Below are 21,238 nucleotides of genomic sequence, written 5' to 3'. Positions count from 1 at the left end.
TTCCCTAAAGGTTAACTTGCATGTTGAGTTGGTGGGAAGGAAGGCATGTGCAGTGTTAGCATTCATTTCAAGAGGATTAGAATATAAGAGCACGGATATAATGCTGAGGCTTTATAAGGCATTGGTCAGACTGCACTTGGAGTATTGTGAGCAGTTTTGGGCCTCGTATCTAAGAAAGAATGTGCTGGCTTTGGAGAGGGTCCAGAGGATGTTCACAAGAATTATCCAAGGAACGAAAAAGTTAATATATAAGGAGTGTTTGATGGCTCTGAGGCTGTACTTACTGGAGTTTAGAAGAATGAGGGGGATCTCATTAAAACCTATTGAATATTGAAAGGCCTAGCTAGAGTGGATGTGGAGAGGATGTTTCCTATAGTGGGTGAGTGTAGGACCAGAGGGCACAGCCTCAGAATAGAGAAATATCCATTGAAAATTTTCTTTAGCCAGAGGGAGGTGAATCTGTGGAATTCATTGCCACAGTTGGCTGTGGAGGCCAAATCATTGGGTATATTTAAGGCAGAGGTTGAAATATTCTTGATTAGTCAGCGAATAAAGGGGTATGGGGAGAAGGCAGGAAAATAAGGCTGAGAGGGTTAATGAATCAGCCATGATGGAATGGCAGCACAGACTCGGTGGGCTGAGTGGCCTAATTCTGCTGCTATGTCTTATGGTGTTTGAAGACATAACGTGCGATGTTCTTAGCCTGGAAAATGAGATGTTAAGAGGGATACAGTGTGGGACAGATCTCTGTGTTGATGGTCAGATCTGCTACACATGTTCTGCTAAAACACTGAGGCAGCACTATTGTGCAGTGGTTAGGATAACTCTTTGCAGCACCAGTTATAAGATAGGGTTCAATTCCCACTGCTGTCTGTAAGGAGTTTGTACATTCTCACTGTGACCATGTGTGTTTTCTCCCAAGTATTCTGTTTTCCCTCCACATCCCAAAGACTGGGTTAGTAAGTTGTGGACATGCCGGAAGTGTGGCAGCACTTGCAGGCTGCCCCCAGCACATCCTCGACACAAATGACACATTTCACTGCATATGCATTTTAAAGTGTCTGAGATTGTATTGGTTTTGGCTGTGCCATGTTAACTCTGTTCAGCACTTAATCTAGGATGATTTACTGTTCTAGATCAGTAGCAATGTTGCAACATTGCAAATCCTTATTTTTTAACCAGAACCATTTCCAGGTATTGGCTTATTATTGTCACATGTATACAGTGTGGCTCGAAGGGCCAGAAGGGCTTATCCCACACTATACTCAATAAATAAATAAATAAAGTAGTTGGGAGGGAGGGTGTGGAGAAGTGGGTTAGTGGGTGGAGGTGTTGATCATCCTTACTGCTTGGGGAAAGAAACTGTTTTTTGAGTCTGGTGATCCTAGCATGGATGCTACGTAGCCTCCTCCCTGATGAGAGTGGGACAAGCAGTCTATGAGCAGAACGGGTGAGATCTTTCATGCTGTGTACATACATCTACTGATGCTTCTGGACACATCTTCAGTGATGTTCCTGGAATCATCGGGTGTTTCAAGTCTTTCAACATCATACACCCTCCTCCCGGTAGTTACTCTCCCGCGTAATCATTGGTGATTCACTGACATTGTTTCATCCTTTTTCACAGTTGGAAACAAATGTGGCAGCAAGATTATTGGCAGAGTGTTGACCAAGCTGAAGCCCTGACAACCATGATTCTCCGGAATGAGACCGACTCAAGTAAACTGTGGGATTATGTTCATCAACTGTTAATGAAGAGGACTAAACACTAATACTGGGAGTAAAACCGTTCACAAATCTGACTTGAAAATCATGCCAAAAGTGGATAAGTCCTACTGCGTGTGTGTGATTTAATGGTCATGTGGACTTATCTATAGATCTATTTTCATTGAGAATAATTTCTTACGATTTTATATTTTTGTAAGTTCATTCATTCTGCTTAAAAGGCCAAAAATATGCAGTTTTTTAAACTTTATGGGGGTGTAAGGAAAGAAATGTTCACCCTCGTTGAACTGATTGCAGGAATCCATTGGTCCAGCACATACATTATACTGTCTGTTGTAAAACATAGAACACTACATCACAGTACAGGCCCTTCGGTACACAATGTTGTGCTGACCTTTTAACCTTCTACGATCAATCTAACTCTTCCCTCCCTCATAGCCCTCCATTTTATGTTATAAAGATGGTGCTAAGCTGTACATGTTGCACTCACTTGGGTTGGTAGGTTAACTGGTCACAGTAAAGCCCCTGCTGTGTAGGTGAATGGAAGAATCAGTGGTTCATGAGTTATACAGCACGGAAACTGACCCAACTCATCCATGCCGACCAAGGTTCCTATCTAAATTAATCATATATGGCGCATAACCCTGTAAACCTTTCCTGTAATTTTAAACAAATCTTTTGCACTGACTTTAACCTGCTTTTAACATTCATTCAGACTTGTACCTTATTCAGTGCTAACAGGAAGGTAGAAATGGTACACTTCCATTTCAGTCTTGAAAGAGTTAAAGGGAGTGTGGGATGAATAGAATGGCATTCGAGTGGTGTTTCATTAAAACAATAGCTTCTTGGATTTGGCTTAATGCGAAGAAAGCCACAAACTCCAATTATCTACTTAGAACTACAAAACTACTGTACATTTATTAGGATAGAAAAGAACAGAGCAAGTTTTAAAACATTTTTCTATGCGCAGCACCTGACTGCAGCACCTCTCTCGATCTGCAGCTTTGTTCATGACCAGCCCGTCAGTGAAGCCCCAAAAAACTACCCCCAAGCCCCCTGACTGCTCTACTGTTATACCCTTTGCACTGATTTGAAATGCTGCAGTAAGCGAACAAGTACCTCGCACTATCTCAAACCACCGGGTCGGAACCAATCATCACTTGTCAACACTCTTCATGAGTCCCAGCCCGTGTTTAACTAACACTCCTGTTCCCATGCTGGCTCCAAGTATGGCATTCTCATGCTCTGTTCCCATCATAGTAATCAGTGCTCTGACAGACACTTCTGTTACATTCAAGGCCACAGTGGTGGTGAGACAGTCAAAACCCTTTACAATACAAGTGGGATTGGTGCCGGTGGGTGTTCGATGTTTGGCACAGTTCGAGCTGGTTGAAGAGCCTGTTTTCATGTTTTATGACTCTGACACATGCTGGTCTCTCCCTTTTATGGACTTAGACCATCAGATGTAGGAGCTGAATTAGGCCCTTTGGTCCATTGAGTCTGCTCTGCCATTTCATCATGACTAATCCAATTTTCCTCTCAGCCCCAGTCTCCTGCCTTTACCCCGTATTCCTTCATGCCCTGAGCAATCAAGAATCTATCATCCTCTTCCGTAAATATACATAAAGGCTTGACCTCCACAGCTGACTGTGACAAAGTATTCCACAGATTCAGCACTCTCTAGCTAAAGAAATTCCTCCTCATCTCCATTCTAAAAGGACAGTCCTATTCTGAGGCTGTGCCCTCTGGTTTCAGACTCTCCCACCATAGGAAATATCTTCTCCACATCCACTCTATCAAGGCCTTTCATCATTCTATAAGTTTCAATGAGGTGACCCTTCACTCTTCTGAATTCTACTGAATACAGGCCTAGAGACATCAAACTCTCCTCATATGACAAGCCGTTCAATCCTGCAATCATTTTTGTGAACCTCCTTTGAACCCTCTCCAGTCTTGTCACATCCTTTCTAAGCTAAGAGACTCAAAACTGCTCACAATCCTCCAAGTGAGGCCTCACTAGTTAGTGTTTTATAAAGTTTCAACATTACTTGTGGATATCTCCTCAGCTGCACTGTACAAGAAGATAAGAAATTCTAAATGGTAAACACGAGATTCTGAGAAGCTGGAAATCTAGAGTGACAAACAAAATGCTGGAGGAACTCAGCAAGTCAGACAGCATCTACGGAGAGGAATAAGGAGTTGACATATAAAATTTGAAGTAAATTCATTATCGAAGTACACAAATCTCACTATATACTATACTACCCTAAGATTATGTCACAGTACAAAGAAACACAATAGAGTCAATGAAAAACGTCGTGCAACAAAGACGAGAAACAACCAATGCACTGAAGACAACAAACTGAGCAAATACAAAAAAAGGCTGGTGGTGTAGTGGCATCACACTGGACTTCGGAGCGAAGGCTCCCGGGTTCGAACCCAGCCAGCTCCCCAGGCACGCTTTCCATCCATGCTGGGTTGAGCCTCGAGCTAGCAACTCAACCTTGTAAAAAAGAAATTGCCTGCTACAGAAACATCAACAGCAAAAAACTGATGGCCTATGCTCTCTCATGAGTTTAAAAGGCAATTTCCTTTCCTTATATAAGTAATAAGTATCAAGAACATGAGTTGTAGAGTCCTTAAGAGTGAGTCCATAGATATTGGAATCATTTCATTGTTGAGGTGAGTGAAGTTATCCTCTCTGGATCAAAAGCCTTTGGTTGATGGGTAATAGCTGTTCCTGAACCTGCTAGTGTGGACTTGAGATGTTTCAGCCTGAGACCCTTCATCAGGAAGTAACACTATGCTGTGGGCATTACAGAGGGGTGTTTAGATGTCACCTTCTCTTCCATTCCTTAACCCTTTTGGTCTAATTATTGTCTTTCATGAAGGGGTTGCAAAGTAAGTTTGGATTAAACTATAAAGCAGATAAAAGCCATTTAGCTCCGGAGTCTCACCTCCCTCCCAATGATAGTCTCAGGAAGTAACCTCACATCTCCACGTTCCCCAGTGCCCCAAGTCTTCTAGCCTGCCATGTGATCTCCCCCCCACCCCTGAGTATCATCTTGACTATAATCACCAACTACTAATCCTTCACCAAGATCCAATTAGTTCCCCCAACTATCCACACAAACTCCAAATAGCATCTGCCCCACAGATCTCCAGAAGCCAACACACACCCAACCTCTTCGCATTCCTCTTGTTCCTGACCGCTCGACCTATTAGTTTGCCCTGACTCTCCTGATCCTTAATCTACGCACTCCACCCCTGATCTCTGCCGCCTCGCGGTGCACTGGGCTGTCTTGGATTTGCCTGACTTTCTGGGCTTCAGTACTTCTTGACCACAGTTCCACTCTTAGCAATAGTACGATCTTGCATATTATCATTGTGTTTCCTAATCCATTTTGTAATATGGGGGTCAGATCTGTGCATATTGTTCCCCCTTACCTAACCTATGTTCTATGTCATTTTAACATAACTCTCATCTTCTGAACTCCAGTAACTGGTCTGAAGCCAGGACCACATATAGTTTTTGAGTGAACCAAGATTAAAGATTTACGGTCACAGAGCTAAACAGACTGAAACAGGAACTCTGCAGATGCTGGAAATTCAAGCAACACACATCAAAGTTGCTGGTGAACACAGCAGGCCAGGCAGCATCTCTAGGAAGGGGTTAGTCCTGACGAAGGGTCTCGACCTGAAACGTCGACTGCACCTCTTCCTAGAGATGCTGCCTGGCCTGCTGCGTTCACCAGCAACTTTGATGTGTGTTGCTTGAAACAGGCTATTTATTTATTTTTTTCTTTTAGTGATGCAACGTGGAGAACGCCCTTCCAGCCCTTCAGCCATGACGCCCCAGCAACCCTGATTAACCATGTCCCAATCATAGGACAATTTACAATGACCAATTGACCTGTGTATGTCTTTGGACTGTGCAAAGAAACCAGAGGACCCAGAGAAAACCCACGTGTTCCACAGGGAAGATGTACAGAGACTCCTTACAGAGGATGTCAGGATTGAACTCCAAACTCCAACACCCTGACCTGTAATAGCATTGTGCTAACTAGTACACTACCGTGCTGCCTAGTTCAGCCCAACTCATCAGGCTCACCATAATACACATCTAAGTTGGTCCCTTTTCTTTGTGTTGGCCCATATCCTCTGAACCTTTTCTGTCTGTGTACCTGTCCAAGTACTCTTTAAATGTCAAAATTATAATTGCCACTTCCACTGACGTATACTCACTACCCTCTGAATGAACACAGTAGTGCCTCAGGTCGCTTATAAATCTTTCTGCTCTCACCTTAAACCTGTACCCTCTAGTTTTGAACCCCCCTACTTTGGGAAAAAGACTTTGACTATTCATCTTATCTATGCCCCTCATGATTTTATAAACCTATATGAGATCACCCCTCACTCTCCAATGGTCCTGAAAAAAGAGTCCAAGCTTCCCAGCCTTGGATAAACCAAGACACGTAAATGGAGTTTAATCCTTATTTAAATTTGATTTTTTTGCCCTTGTTTTTCAATATAAATATTTAGAAGTACAAAATTGGTAATATGATACCCTTTTTTCCAACTGAGAATGGGAGGGACTACAAGAAATCATGGCTTAATGGTGAAAGATGAAAAGTTTAAGGGGAGACATCTTCACTCAGAAGGTCATGAGAGTGTGGAGCAAGCAGCCAGTACAAGTGGTGCATGCAAGCTTGATTTCAATGTTTAAGGGAAGTTTGGGTAGGTACACGAATGGTGGGGGTATGGAAGGCTATGGGCCCCGTGCAGGTCGACAGAAGTAGACAGTTTAAATGGTTTGACATGGACTAGATGGGTCATAGGGCCTGTTTCAGTGCTGTACTTTTCTATGGCTCTAGGTGAGTTATTCAACACTCCCAAAATTTTGATTCCTGTGGCTTAATTTGGCTTCAACCAAAACAGATTTCAAGAGAGATGTAACTCCCAAATACCTGCTTACGTAAAGTTCATGCAAGTGAGTGCTTGTGATATAGTGAAGAGTGTTTGCATTGAAAATTGGGTGGAGGAATTTATTTCACAGGAGCTAGAAAGCACAAAGATTAAGGGGTGCTGTGTGTGTTCAGGGAGCTCAGCTTCAAGTGAGTTTTTGATATAAAGAAGCTTACAGCCTTGAAATGAAGTGCTTAGTATTTTTCTTAACCAAAGCAAATAAAACGTCTGGCTTTCACTTAGAGGGTGGCAGGAGGTTATAAAAAATGTGCACAAAAGTATTTTGAATGCATGCCTTCAATCTTTGTACTTTAGGGGCCACCACTGCAGACCTTGCAGGAGATCCATTATGTGGCAACTTGCAATTTCTTCCTCTGTCTGTCCAAGGTTACTTGTTCATTTATCTTTTGGTCATGGGAGGTTCGTTACTGCAGGTTTGCTTGTCTGCTTTGTGGTGATTGACAGCAGCGATGTTCAAGCAGGGTTAATTGATGCCGGAGGGAGAGCAAAGCTCCACTGGAGAACTGTCAGATGTTCAATTATCTTAAGTTTTCAGTTGTTGCTGAAGCTTTATGGAGTTTGTATGAAACATGACGTAGTCTTGAGATATAGATTTATTACCAACAAAGGTGCGTTGTTGATTTTAACGATTTTTGACAAAACTGACTCATGACCAGGAAAAATATTGGAGGATTATTCAGCAAGATAATTTAAGATACTGTACAATGTTATATAGGTGTAGGATTTACTTAAATCACTAAAAGTACCCCTGCCTAACAAGTGTATGAGTACAAGACTTATAGCACATGATTCATTTGGGATTGTGAAATAGTGTACTCCTTCTGCAGATTATCTTACATCGGAAATCAGTTCATCAATAGAACTATTCCACAGTCAAAATGGAAGTCCAACCTTTATAGATAAAATGATTATTTAAAATTTTCCACTACATTCTACAGCAGTGAAAACAGTGGCCGAACATTACTCTGGGAAAACACTGGATATCAAATACACATGAAAGGAGCTGTTGATCCACTGTTCTCTACTGCTGTTGGTGGGTTGAGATGCAGTTGTTAATTGCAGAATACACTTAGTAGCCACTTTATTAGGTACACCTGTGCACCTGCTCCTAATGCAAATATCTCATCAGCCAATCATGTGGCAGCAACTCAATGCATAAAAGCATGCAGACATGGTCAAGAGGTTCGGTTGTTGTTCAGACCAAACCTCAGAATGGGAAAGTAATGTGATCTAAGTGACTTTGATCATGGAATGATTGTTGGTGCCAGGCAGGGTGGTTGAGTATCTCAGAAACTATTCATCTCCTGGGATTTTCACGCACAACAGTTCTAGAGTTTACAGAGAATGGTGAAAAATAACAAGACATCCAGAGAGTGGCAGTCTTGCAGGTGAAAACGCCTGTGAATGAGAGAGGTCGGAGGGGAATGGCCAAACTAGTTCAAGCTGACAGGAAGTCAACAGTACCTCAAATAACCACGCATTACAACAGTGATATCAGAAAAGCATCTTTGACCGCACAATACGTCAAATCTACAGCACCAGCAGACTGCACTGGATTCTATTCCTGTACCTAATTAAGTGGCCACTGAGTGTAGTAACCCAATTGAGGAGTTTTGACTAATATATTTCTACTCCGCTGTCTGGTAACCTAAGATTTGGAAGAACTGCACTTTAGCCTTTCAATGCAATTTGAATCTTTATATTATTATGTTAATTTAAAATGGATGCCAAAGGATTGTTTCAAGTTGTTTACCTGGATTCTTTCTACTTATGGACATTTTTTTTTGAGTATTGTACATCATTCAACCTTACCTACTCAGTGAGGTTAACATGGAAGAAGCAAGGAATTTTTTTTTTTGTCTACCTGTTCAAGTGGTGCTATTTAAACAGAATTTGTTGAGCATAACCAAAGGAATTTATTGCTACATGTTGCTTTGGTATTTCTCACTACATTGTAGAGCCTGGTTACCTCATCCAAATCTGACAGAACTCACCTCTGTGTATGCTATTTGATTCTTGTCTTGCCATTCCAGCTCAGCTCTGTGTTTTATCCAGCTCGGAATGTTTTGCTTTGTATTACTGCCTGCATTCCCTGTTGTTAATCTCAGACAGATCCAGAGCATGTTTCAAGTTGTTACATTTCCAATGAACGGCAGGTTGGTGCAAGATAGGGGAAAAAAATCAATCCTCAGGCGAAGGTTGAGTGAGGTTTTACCATGGTTAGAGTGGGTTGGTTTATGTTTTAAATGCATACCTATGCGTTGTGACTGCCTGACTCACTGGAGAGACACAAACTAGTGGTATAAAAATCTCTAATCAGAATCAGGTTTCATATCACTGGCATATGTCATGAAATTTGTTGCTTTGTGGTGAGAGTACATTGCAATACATAATAATAAAAACTATAAATTACAATAAATATATCCAAAAATGAAAATTCAATTAGTGCAAAAAGAGATGGAAAAGTACTGAGATAGTGTTCATGGGAACATTGTCTGTTCAGAAATCTGATGGCAGAGAATGAGAAACTGTTCTTAAAATGGTGAGTTGTGCCTTGAGGCTCCTGTAGCTCCTCCTGATGGTAACAATGAGAAGATAGGGGTCCTTAACGATCGCCTTTTCAAGGTGTCCTGGATGCTGGGGAGGGTTAGGGTTAGTACATGTTAGAGCTGGCTGAGTTTGCAAATTTATGTAGCTTTTCCAGTCCTGTGCAGTGTCCCCTCCATAACTCCACTAGTTAGAATACTCTGTATGGTACATCTGCAGAAATTTGCAAAAGTCTTTGGTGACATACCAAGTCTTCTCAAACTCCTAATGAGAAACAAACAGAAAAGGTCTGCTGGAGAGAACCTCGTTCTCCTCTCCTGACACAGTATTTTATTTTCTGAACATAAAAATAACAATAAAAGATTACAGTATCTATAATTATCTATTTTAACATTTTGGACGGTAGCTTTGCAGAATTACATATTTACAATAGTAGTGCATCCCAACTAGCAGAAACTCATTTGAATATTCAAATACAGACGGCTGGTCTGATAACGAATTTCCATGCTATGAAAATGAGCTTTTTGCAGCAACAGCACTATACATTGTTAGACAGTTGGGCACCACGGTGGTGTAGCAGTTAGTGCAACGCTATTACAGCTTGGGGCTTCAGATCTCAGAGTACAGATCCAACATCATCTCTAAGGAGTCTGTACATCCTCCCCATGGAATGCGTGGGTTTTCTCTGGGTGTTCCAGGTTCCTCCCACAGTCCAAAGACATACTGGTTAGTAGCTCAACTGGTAGTTGTAAGTTGTCCAGTGATTAGGTTAGGGTTAAATCGGGAATTGCTGGACAGCGCGGCTCGAAGGGCTGGATAGACCTATTCTATATTGCATCCCAATAAAAAAACTTAACATTCTCCTGTTTAAGTCCAGCTATAAATAACTCCAGATTGACACTTAACATCTGCTCAAATAGGTAGAATTAGCAGTTAGTAATAAATTGCCACCCAATGTTGCATCCAAGAGCTTATTTAGGGGAAAAGAGCATTCCCCAGTTGCGAAATTCCCCAGTCTTTCTGTCTGCAGAATACAATGTTAAATGTCAGGTGTAGGGCCCAGCAAACTCATTGCTTAACTGTTACAGAATTTGTTAAGGATAATCACTGTAGTTCATTGCGTGCTTCAATAAACTAGAAGAAAGATATAGCCATACTCATGAAATACGTTCCAGTAATTATAATTGAACAATGGTCAGATTTGTTGTCTTTGCAGCAACATTGTACTGCTGCCACAAAGACAACAAATTTCACGATATATGCAGGTGATGTTAAACCTGATTCTGATTGTACTTTCTGAATTGTAACACGCAGTATTCAACCTTGTTTGCACAAATAAAAGAAAAGCAGTGTTGTTACAAAAAAAATCAGAAATACTATGACTGTTTGGTCAGAAATATGGCTAATTTCTATTTTTATCTGTTCTTTCCATTTAACTTCTATATATTTGAATCTAAATTGCTTGTGAGGGTCTTATTCTGAACATGCAGAACGCTTCCTCAAAATAACCCTCTCAATCCCAGTGGCAGGGGTCGTATTATTATTTTAGTCAAGTTATATGAGGTAAAAGAAAGTAGTTTTTATTTGTAATGCAGATAATGTTGGATACAAGATCAATAAAAATTACAATTCAAAAATGAGTTCTTCACATGCTATTAAAGAGATTATGTTGTTTTTCAGATTCATAGCTTTTCAGTTTGAACCATAAAACTCTTGTCATTTATTCCTCCTAAATTTTGACAATACCACTCCACACAGCCACCTTCAGGTTAAACTCTCAGTGTTGGATTCAGTGTTGCACTTCCCTGCTTTAATTAATCCTTCCCATCAAACAGGGTTTAAATGGGCTTGAGTAGAGAATGCAGGGTGTTTGTTGTAGGGCTGTATGAAGCTACAAAACATCTAAGAATGGTCCAACCTTGCCATGGTTTGACCCAGAGAGCTATGTTGGCTGGAGTCAGGGCTTTATGCTTTGGCTCTTGGTAGGGTCACCCATGCCAAACAGGTCAAGCCAGACTAAAAGTGATCTACCAGTCCTCCAGGTTCAGGGGTTCAGTTCAGTTTGTTCAAACAAACCTTATGAAACAGCATTGAAGAATCACTTCTACATCGGAGTGTGACAGTATTCCTGAGACTCCATCTGGGCCTTGCATGACTGACAGAAGAGAAAGTTACTGCCACGATGAAGGAGTCCTTGGACACCACCAAGAGAGATAGAGGACCTTCATGGCTGCCCTAAGTGCCAGCAGGCATAACAAGCAGTATGTAAGTATAAAGCTACAAAGAGGATGAACGAGACTATGGAGAGTTTCAAACATAAGATATCCTGAAGTGGGAGGGTGAGGAGCCAGAGGTCGTGGTACATATAGGTACCAATGACATAGGTAGGAAAAAGGATGAGGTCCTGAAAGGAGAATATAGGGAGCTAGGAAGGGAGTTGAGAAAAAGGACCGCAAAGGTAGTATTCTCGGGATTACTGCCTGTGCCACGCGACAGTGAGAATAGGAATGCGATGAGGTGGAGGATAAATGCGTGGCTGAGGGATTGGAGCAGGGGGCAGGGATTCAAGTTATTGAATCATTGGGACCTCTTTTGGCGCAGGCGTGACCTGTACAAAAAGGACGGGTTGCACCTGAATCCTAGGGGGACCAATATCCTGGCAGGGAGATTAGCGGGGGCTACTGAGGTGACTTTAAACTAGAATGGTTGGGGGGTGGGAATCAAATTAAAGAGGCTAGGCGTGAGGAGGTTAGTTCACTACAGGGGGATGGGAACCAGTGCAGAGAGACAGAGGGGTGTAAAGTGAGGGTAGAAACAAAAAGTACTATGGGGAAAAGTAAAAGTGGCAGGCCGACAAATCCAGGGCAAGCATTAAAGAGGGCCACTTTTCAGCATAATTGTAAAAGGACTAAGAGAGTTGTAAAAGAGCGCCTGAAGGCTTCGTGTGTCAATGCAAGGAGCATTCGTAATAAGGTGGATGAATTGAAAGTGCAGATTGTTATTAATGATTATGATATAGTTGGGATCACAGAGACATGGCTCCAGGGTAACCAGGGATGGGAGCTCAACGTTCAGGGATATTCAATATTCAGGAGGGATAGACATGAAGGAAGGGGAGGTGGGGTGGCGTTGCTGGTTAAAGGAGAGATTAACGCAATAGAAAGGAAGGACATAAGCTGGGAAGATGTGGAATCGATATGGGTAGAGCTGCGTAACACTAAGGGGCAGGAGACGCTGGTGGGAGTTGTGTACAGGCCACCTAACAGTAGTAGTGAGGTCGGAGATGGTATTAAACAGGAAATTAGAAATGTGTGCAATAAAGGAACAGCAGTTATAATGGGTGACTTCAATCTACATGTAGATTGGGTGAACCAAATTGGTAAAGGTGCTGAGGAAGAGGATTTCTTGGAATGTATGCGGGATGGTTTTTTGAACCAACATGTCGAGGAACCAACTAGAGAGCAGGCTATTCTGGACTGGGTTTTGAGCAATGAGGAAGGGTTAATTAGCGATCTTGTCGTGAGAGGCCCCTTGGGTAAGAGTGACCATAATATGGTGGAATTCTTCATTAAGATGGAGAGTGACATAGTTAATTCAGAAACAAAGGTTCTGAACTTAAAGAGGGGTAACTTTGAAGGTATGAGATGTGAATTAGCTAAGATAGACTGGCAAATGACACTTAAAGGATTGACGGTGGATATGCAATGGCAAGCATTTAAAGGTTGCATGGATGAACTACAACAATTGTTCATCCCAGTTTGGCAAAAGAATAAATCAAGGAAGGTAGTGCACCCGTGGCTGACAAGAGAAATTAGGGATAGTATCAATTCCAAAGAAGAAGCATACAAATTAGCCAGAGAAAGTGGATCACCTGAGGACTGGGAGAAATTCAGAGTTCAGCAGAGGAGGACAAAGGGCTTAATTAGGAAGGGGGAAAAAGATTATGAGAGAAAACTGGCAGGAAACATAAAAACGGACTGTAAAAGCTTTTATAGATATGTGAAAAGGAAAAGACTGGTAAAGACAAATGTAGGTCTCCTGCAGACAGAAACAGGTGAATTGATTATGGGGAGCAAGGACATGGCAGACCAATTGAATAATTACTTTGGTTCTGTCTTCACTAAGGAGGACATAAATGATCTTCCAGAAATAGTAGGGGACAGAGGGTCCAGTGAGATGGAGGAACTGAGCGAAATACATGTTAGTAGGGAAGTGGTGTTAGGTAAATTGAAGGGATTGAAGGCAGATAAATCTCCAGGGCCAGATGGTCTGCATCCCAGGGTGCCTAAGGAAGTAGCCCAAGAAATAGTGGATGCATTAGTGATAATTTTTCAAAACTCGTTAGATTCTGGACTAGTTCCTGAGGATTGGAGGGTGGCTAATGTAACTCCACTTTTTAAAAAAGGAGGGAGAGAGAAACCGGGGAATTATAGACCGGTTAGCCTAACGTCGGTGGTGGGGAAACTGCTGGAGTCAGTTATCAAGGATGTGATAACAGCACATTTGGAAAGCGGTGAAATGATCGGACAAAGTCAGCATGGATTTGTGAAAGGAAAATCATGTCTGACGAATCTCATAGAATTTTTTGAGGATGTAACTAGTAGAGTGGATAGGGGAGAACCAGTGGATGTGGTATATTTGGATTTTCAGAAGGCTTTTGACAAGGTCCCACACAGGAGATTAGTGTGCAAACTTAAAGCACACGGTATTGCGGGTAAGGTATTGGTGTGGGTGGAGAGTTGGTTAGCAGACAGGAAGCAAAGAGTGGGAATAAACGGGACCTTTTCAGAATGGCAGGCGTTGACTAGTGGGGTACCGCAAGGCTCAGTGCTGGGACCCCAGTTGTTTACAATATATATTAATGACTTGGATGAGGGAATTAAATGCAGCATCTCCAAGTTTGCGGATGACACGAAGCTGGGTGGCAGTGTTAGCTGTGAGGAGGATGCTAAGAGGATGCAGGGTGACTTGGATAGGTTGGGTGAGTGGGCAAATTCATGGCAGATGCAATTTAATGTGGATAAATGTGAAGTTATCCACTTTGGTGGCAAAAATAGGAAAACAGATTATTATCTGAATGGTGGCCGATTAGGAAAAGGGGAGGTGCAACGAGACCTGGGTGTCATTATACACCAGTCATTGAAAGTGGGCATGCAGGTACAGTAGGCGGTGAAAAAGGCGAATGGTATGCTGGCATTTATAGCGAGAGGATTCGAGTACAGGAGCAGGGAGGTACTACTGCAGTTGTACAAGGCCTTGGTGAGACCACACCTGGAGTATTGTGTGCAGTTTTGGTCCCCTAATCTGAGGAAAGACATCCTTGCCATAGAGGGAGTACAAAGAAGGTTCACCAGATTGATTCCTGGGATGGCAGGACTTTCATATGAAGAAAGACTGGATGAACTGGGCTTGTACTCGTTGGAATTTAGAAGATTGAGGGGGGATCTGATTGAAACGTATAAGATCCTAAAGGGATTGGACAGGCTAGATGCAGGAAGATTGTTCCTGATGTTGGGGAAGTCCAGAACGAGGGGCCACAGTTTGAGGATAGAGGGGAAGCCTTTTAGGACCGAGATTAGGAAAAACTTCTTCACACAGAGAGTGGTGAATCTGTGGAATTCTCTGCCACAGGAAACAGTTGAGGCCAGTTCATTGGCTATATTTAAGAGGGAGTTAGATATGGCCCTTGTGGCTACGGGGGTCAGGGGGTATGGAGGGAAGGCTGGGGCGGTGTTCTGAGTTGGATGATCAGCCATGATCATAATAAATGGCGGTGCAAGCTCGAGGGGCTGAATGGCCTACTCCTGCACCTATTTTCTATGTCTATGTCTATAAACATGAGAACTGGAACACCAGATTAGGTGATACTTGCGTACTTCTCTGCAGTGATGTTACACTGCCAGATTTTGACTTGCTCAGATGGACGGATAAGATTCCATACGTCAGAAAAAGAAGAGTAGCAGATCATTCTGATTGTCTAACCCACGGTTTCAAAGTACAAACTAACTTTATCATCCAAGTATGTATATGTCATGAAATATTACCATGATATTCCTTTTCTTGCAGGCATTCACAAAGAAATGCAGTAGAATCAATGAAAAGCCACACACAAAGACTGACAAACAACAATGTTCAAAAGAAGACAAGCTGCAAATACAAAAACAACAAATAACTTTAAATAAATAATATTGATTACAGGAGTTGTAGAGTCCTTGAAAATGAGTTTGTAGCTTGTGGAATCTGTTCAGTGTTGTGGTGAGTGAAATTATTCACACCGGTTCAGGAGCCTGATGGTTGAAGGGTAATAACTGTTCCTGAACCTGGTGGTGTGGGACTTAAGAATCCTGTTCCACTTTCCTAATGGTAGCAGTGAGAAAAGAGTGTCGTCTGGATAGTAAGAGTCCTTGATAATGGATGCGACTTTCTTGTGGCAGTGCTCTTTGCAGGTGTGCCCGATGGTGGGGAGGGCTTTGCCTGTGATGGACTGAGATATAACCACCATTTTGTGTCTACGTTTTGACCCCTAACCAATATCACTCAAATAAAGCTACCTGAAACCTAGCCCTGGTTGGTGGTAAATTGTCACATGCACCAAGGTACAGGGTCTTGCATACCGTTCATACAGACCAATTAATTACACCAGTGCATTATGGTAGAACAAGGTAAAACAATAACAAAGTTCAAAATAAAGTGTTAGAGAGAAATTACAGTGCAGGTAGACAATAAGGTGCAAGGTCATAATGAGGTAAATTGTGGGGTTAAGAGTCCATCTTATTGTACTAAGGAAACAACAGAAGGGCAGAAGCTGTCTTTGTGCCTGGTGGTACGTACTTTCAGGTTTTTAGCCAGGTTGGATGTATTCTTTGCTTATGCTGGCTACTTTACCAAGGTATTGAGAGGTTTAGACAAGGTCCATGAAGGAGAGGCTGGTGTTATAAGGAATTAGAATTACGAAATCCCCTCTTTCCACAGTTCCTAACAGCAGTAGAGTAACAGTGCCATTAATATGTACCAGATTTAGCACAACTGGACAATAGTAGGTTTCTGGACAATTTAATCTCTTTTATATTTTTAGTGGCATTTCTACAACCAGATGATGGTGAATATGTGGGATTTGTTGTCATAGACGACTGTAGCAGCCAGGTTATTAGATGTATTTAAGGCAGAGATTGATAATGTAATGAGTTCTTTGGCCTGTGTGGGGTACCAGAGAGCAGTGGGCTCCAAGGTTTTTAGAGCACCTGAATTGGTTAATTGTTGTTTCATGAGAGTTGTTAATCATTTAGAGTACCTTGTGCTTTTCTCAAATGACTCATTCTTTATAATGCAGTCTCCTGGAACCTTCTGTTTTAGCTTGTTAAGTTTATTTTGATAGGCTCAGGGATTACATGTTACTTGTATTATTTAAACTGATGCCTGATTAGCACTAATCACAGGGTCCTAGTTTTGAGAATTTTACTTCTCTTAGTAAACACAAAATAATCTGCAGATGCTGTGATCAAAGTAACACTTTCTGTATGCTGAATGAACTCAGCAGGTCGGGCAGCATCAGTTAGAAACGATGAGTCGACGTTTCGGGCTGGAACCCTTCGTCAGGACTGAAGAATGAAAGAGGGGAAAGGATTTGAAGAATGCTTGTAGCTTCAGTTGAAAGACCAGTAATTTGAAAGTCAAAGGGGTGGGGGAGGGGAAACATTGACGTCATAGCCCCGAAAAATCTAACTTCTGGTAATTCCCTCCCCCTCCCTTCCCCTATCCCTATTTCACTCTACCCCCTCCCCCAGCTCCTTCATGGTTCCACCTCCTTCTACCACCCATTGTTTTCAGGGCTATGACGTCAATGCTTCCCCTCCCCCACCCTTTTGTCTCAAATTACTGGTCTTTCAACTGAAACTACAAGCATTCTTCAAATCCTTCCCCATCTTTCATTCTTTAGTCCTGCTGAAGGGTTCTGGCCCGAAACGTCGACTCATCATTTCTAACTGATGCTGCCCGACCTGCTGAGTTCATCCAGCGTACAGAAAGTGTTACTTCTCCTAGTGTCGCTCAGCTAAGCCACCGATGTTCTTTTAGAATTATTATGAATAAACCATCATCACTTTCTCTACATCAGAGCCTGTCATTTCTCTGCACTTGGGTTTTGATATTGCCAATGCCCATTGTAACAGATGGGTTCTCAAAGGGGTTAAGGGTTTTGGAGAGAATGGGGTTTGAAAAAATACCTACAGTAAAACTTAACTGTCTGCATCTACATTAATGGGGTTGGACAGTAATGCAGGCAGTGTAGAACAAGAGAAAGTTTGAGTGCTCAGTTCAATAACTGATCAAACATTTCCTTTCCCTCCTTGCGAGAGAGCAGTGTTTCAGAAGGCTGGGAATGTGCACTGTGAGAAACAAAGAGTTTGGGCAGCAGCAAGTCCAAATCACCTGAGATATTTGTGTAGCCAGAGAGTTAACCTTTAAAATAATGTCAGAAAACAGAAGCTCCTTAGATGCCTTGGTCTTGCCATCAGATACTTTTAAGCTATTGCCATGAACTCCCTTGTTTCAACAAAGTTGTCTGAAGTTTCAAATCTCTCTTACCACTTAAAAGTACCTTTGTGTATTCTATTCTTTCCTGAAATTATTTAACCAATGTTAAATATTGTATTTGATCACCTGGCATACAGTTTTTAATGATTATGTGGCATCATTAAGTTTGTAATAACAGCTGCACCAAGAAAAAGTGTGTGTGTGGACTGGCGTGAGGGTGTGAGGGTGGGGGGTAAGGCTGAAGTATTGTTAACAAAGAACAAGGGGTGTAACAGGGGAGGAGGAGTGTGTAAACATTGTTTGATCAAAGGGAAATCCGAGGGTTCCACTGTTCTCATCAATGGGCTTTCACCTTGAAATTGGGACCTCTCATTCATAAACACGAGGAATTCTGCAGATGCTGAAAATTCAAGCAACACACATCAAAGTTGCTGGTGAACGCAGCAGGCCAGGCAGCATCTGTAGGAAGAGGTGCAGTCGACGTTTCGGGCCGAGACCCTTCGTCAGGACTAACTGAAGGAAGAGCCAGTAAGAGATTTGAAAGTGGGAGGGGGAGGGGGAGATCCAGAATGATAGGAGAAGACAGGAGGGGGAGGGATGGAACCAAGAGCTGGACAGGTGATTGGCAAAAGGGATATGAGAGGATCATGAGACAGGAGGCCCAGGGAGAAGGAAAAGGGGGAGAGGGGGAAAACCCAGAGGATGGGCAAGGGGTATAGTGAGAGGGACAGAGGGAGAAAAAGGACAGAGAGAAAAAGAATGTGTTTATATAAATAAATAATGGATGGGGTACGAGGGGGAGGTGGGGCATTAGCAGAAGTTAGAGAAGTCAATGTTCATGCCATCAGGTTGGAGGCTACCCAGACGGAATATAAGGTGTTGTTCCTCCAACCTGAGTGTGGCTTCATCTTTACAGTAGAGGAGGTCGTGGATAGACATATCAGAATGGGAATGGGATGTGGAATTAAAATGTGTGGCCACTGGGAGATCCTGCTTTCTCTGGCGGACAAAGCGTCATTCATAAAGTCGCTGCAGTCAATAAGAAGGAAACCTGACACTTCCCAGGAGATAAACACAGGAAGATTCTGCACATGCTGGACATCCAGAGCAACACACACAAAATGCAGGAGGAACTCGGCAGGTCAGGCAGCATCAGACAGTTGACAACAGGACTTCGCAGGAGATGCTGGCAGAGTGACCTTGGCACATTGCAGGTGATTGTGTTGAATTGATACAACGGACGTAAAGAGAAATGTGACTGACTGCATCACAACAATTCAAAACCACAGCGGCATAAGTAACTGCAAAGAGTAGTGGGCTCAGCTCAATAGGCACAATCACAGGCACCTCTCTCCTCACAATCAAAAGTACCTGGTATGAGGCACTGTCTCAAGATCAGCTGTCGAAGATCCCCACCATCTGCTCACAACTGCCATGGGACAGAAGGCACAGAACCCTAAAGTCCTACACCACCAGGTTCAAGAAAAGCTACTTTGTTTCCGCCAGAATCAGAATCAAAATCAGATTTATGATCTCTAACATATGTATCTCATGAAATTTGTTGCTCTGCAGCAGCAGTACAGTACAAGACATAAAAAACTACTATAAATTACAATAAGAAATATAACAAATAAATTAGTGCAAAGAGTGAGGTAGTGATCATGGGAACACACACAAAATGCTGGAGGAACTCAGCAGGTAGGGCAGCATCTATGAAAGTGAATCAACGTTTCAGGCCGAGAAGGTAGGAGGAAGATGCCAGAATAAAAAAGTGGAGGGAGGGGAAGGAGGATAGTTGGAAGGTGATAGTGAAACCAGGTGGGTATGAAGGATAAAAGGCTGTAGAAGAAGGAATCTGATAGAGGAGAGTAGACCACAGGAGAAAGGGAAGGAGGAGGGGATACAGGAGAAAGTAGTAGGCAGGTGAGAAGAGGTAAGAGGCCAGAGTGGGGAATAGAAGAGGGGAGGAGGAGGAAATTTTTTTTACCAGAAGGAGAAATTGATATCAATTCCATTGGATCGGAGACTACACAAACAGAATATAAGCTGTTGCTCCTCCACCCAGAGGGAATTATGCACCAATTGGTCAGAACGGGAATGGGGATAGGAATCAAAATGTTTAGCCACTGGGAATTTCCGCTTCGACCAGATGGAGTGGAGGTGCTCGATGAAGTAGTCCCCCAATTTACATCAGGTTCATGGTTTCATGGTCCGTTTAGATATCTGATGGTGGAGTGTATCAGGAGCTGCTTCTAAAACAGCGAGTGTGTGGCTTCAGGCTCCGGTACCTCTTCCCTGTTGGTAGTTCATTGTAATGCAAGGTTGTCGTAGTGTCACTATACTAAGATAGTGATTACAATGTCGTGCAGGTTGATTCAAGAACTGAATAGTCAGTGGTGGAAAGTGTGAGCAGCTTCAAGTTCCTGGGTGTCAGCATTTCTGAAGCTCTATCCTGGGCCCATCATGCTGATGCATTCATAAAGAAGGCAGCCAACAGTTGTAATTCATCAGGGGTTTGAGGAGATTTGCTATGTCGTCAAAGACTATCAAATTTCTACAAATGTACAATGGAGAACATTCCAATTGGTTGCATCACCATGTGGTATGGAGGGGCCACTGCACAGAATAGGAAAAAGGTGCAAAAAATTACAAACTCAGCCAACTCCATCATGGGCAAAAGTCTCCCCAGCATCGAAGACATCTTCAAAGGGTAATGCCTCAGGAAGGAGGCATCCATCATGAAAGACCCCCACTATCCAGATTCTGATTCTAACTATCCTCTGAAATGAACTGGCTCGCCACCCAACTCAAAGGCAATACAGACCGAATCAGAATCATATTTACAATCTTTGACTTATTTGACATAAAGTTGTTTGTTTTGAGGCAGCAGCACAGCGCAAAGACATTGTAGCAGCAAAAACTAGATCCAAAATCAAAACAAAACTATTTCCACCAGTCTGCAACCCCATGGAGTTGTTATACGAGCAACACACATCAAAGTTGCTGGTGAACGCCGCAGGCCAGGCAGCATCTCTAGGAAGAGGTACAGTCGACGTTTCGGGCCGAGACCCTTCGTCAGAACTAACTGAGGGAAAAAGTTAGTCCTGACGAAGGGTCTTGGCCTGAAACGTCGACTGTACCTCTTCCTAGAGATGCTGCCTGGCCTGCTGTGTTCACCAGCAACTTTGATGTGTGTTGCTTGAATTTCCAGCATCTGCAGAATTCCTCGTGTTTGAGTTGTTATACGAGGGGTGAGTGATAAGTTCGTGACCTAAGGTAGAAGGAGTCAATTTTAGAAAACTTAACACATTTATCTTTCAACATAGTCCCCTCCTACATGTACACACTTAGTCCAGCAGTCGTGGAGCATACGGATCCCTCTTTGTAGAAGTGGTCCACAGCAGGGGTGATTGATACGTTCGTGGCCTAAGGTAGAAGGAGATGAGTT

At 42.6% G+C, this 21,238-nt stretch overlaps 1 protein-coding gene across 5 annotated transcripts in view; it reads left to right on the top strand.

The window, feature by feature from the left end:
- LOC140212194 (alpha-(1,3)-fucosyltransferase 11-like) overlaps window positions 1-21,238 on the top strand; it is a 104,018-nt gene that overhangs the window by 43,714 nt on the left and 39,066 nt on the right. Inside the window, exon 3 of one of the 5 annotated variants that reach the window (XM_072282874.1) lies at window positions 15,325-15,511. The exons of 2 other annotated variants lie outside the window; for them this stretch is intronic. In XM_072282874.1, the coding sequence (XP_072138975.1) occupies window positions 15,325-15,430 (106 nt within the window). In that variant the 3' untranslated portion in view covers window positions 15,431-15,511. Of the gene's footprint in view, window positions 1-1,627; window positions 5,361-11,346; window positions 11,429-15,324; window positions 15,512-21,238 lie in introns of those variants that run through there. 2 more of the 5 variants (XM_072282875.1, XM_072282872.1) reach the window with 2 other exon arrangements.

The sequence above is a fragment of the Mobula birostris genome, chromosome 18, assembly GCF_030028105.1.
Source record: "Mobula birostris isolate sMobBir1 chromosome 18, sMobBir1.hap1, whole genome shotgun sequence".
Lineage (NCBI taxonomy): Eukaryota > Metazoa > Chordata > Chondrichthyes > Myliobatiformes > Myliobatidae > Mobula > Mobula birostris.
Note: the sequence above shows the minus strand (reverse complement) of the source record. Positions and strands in the feature narration are given on the sequence as shown.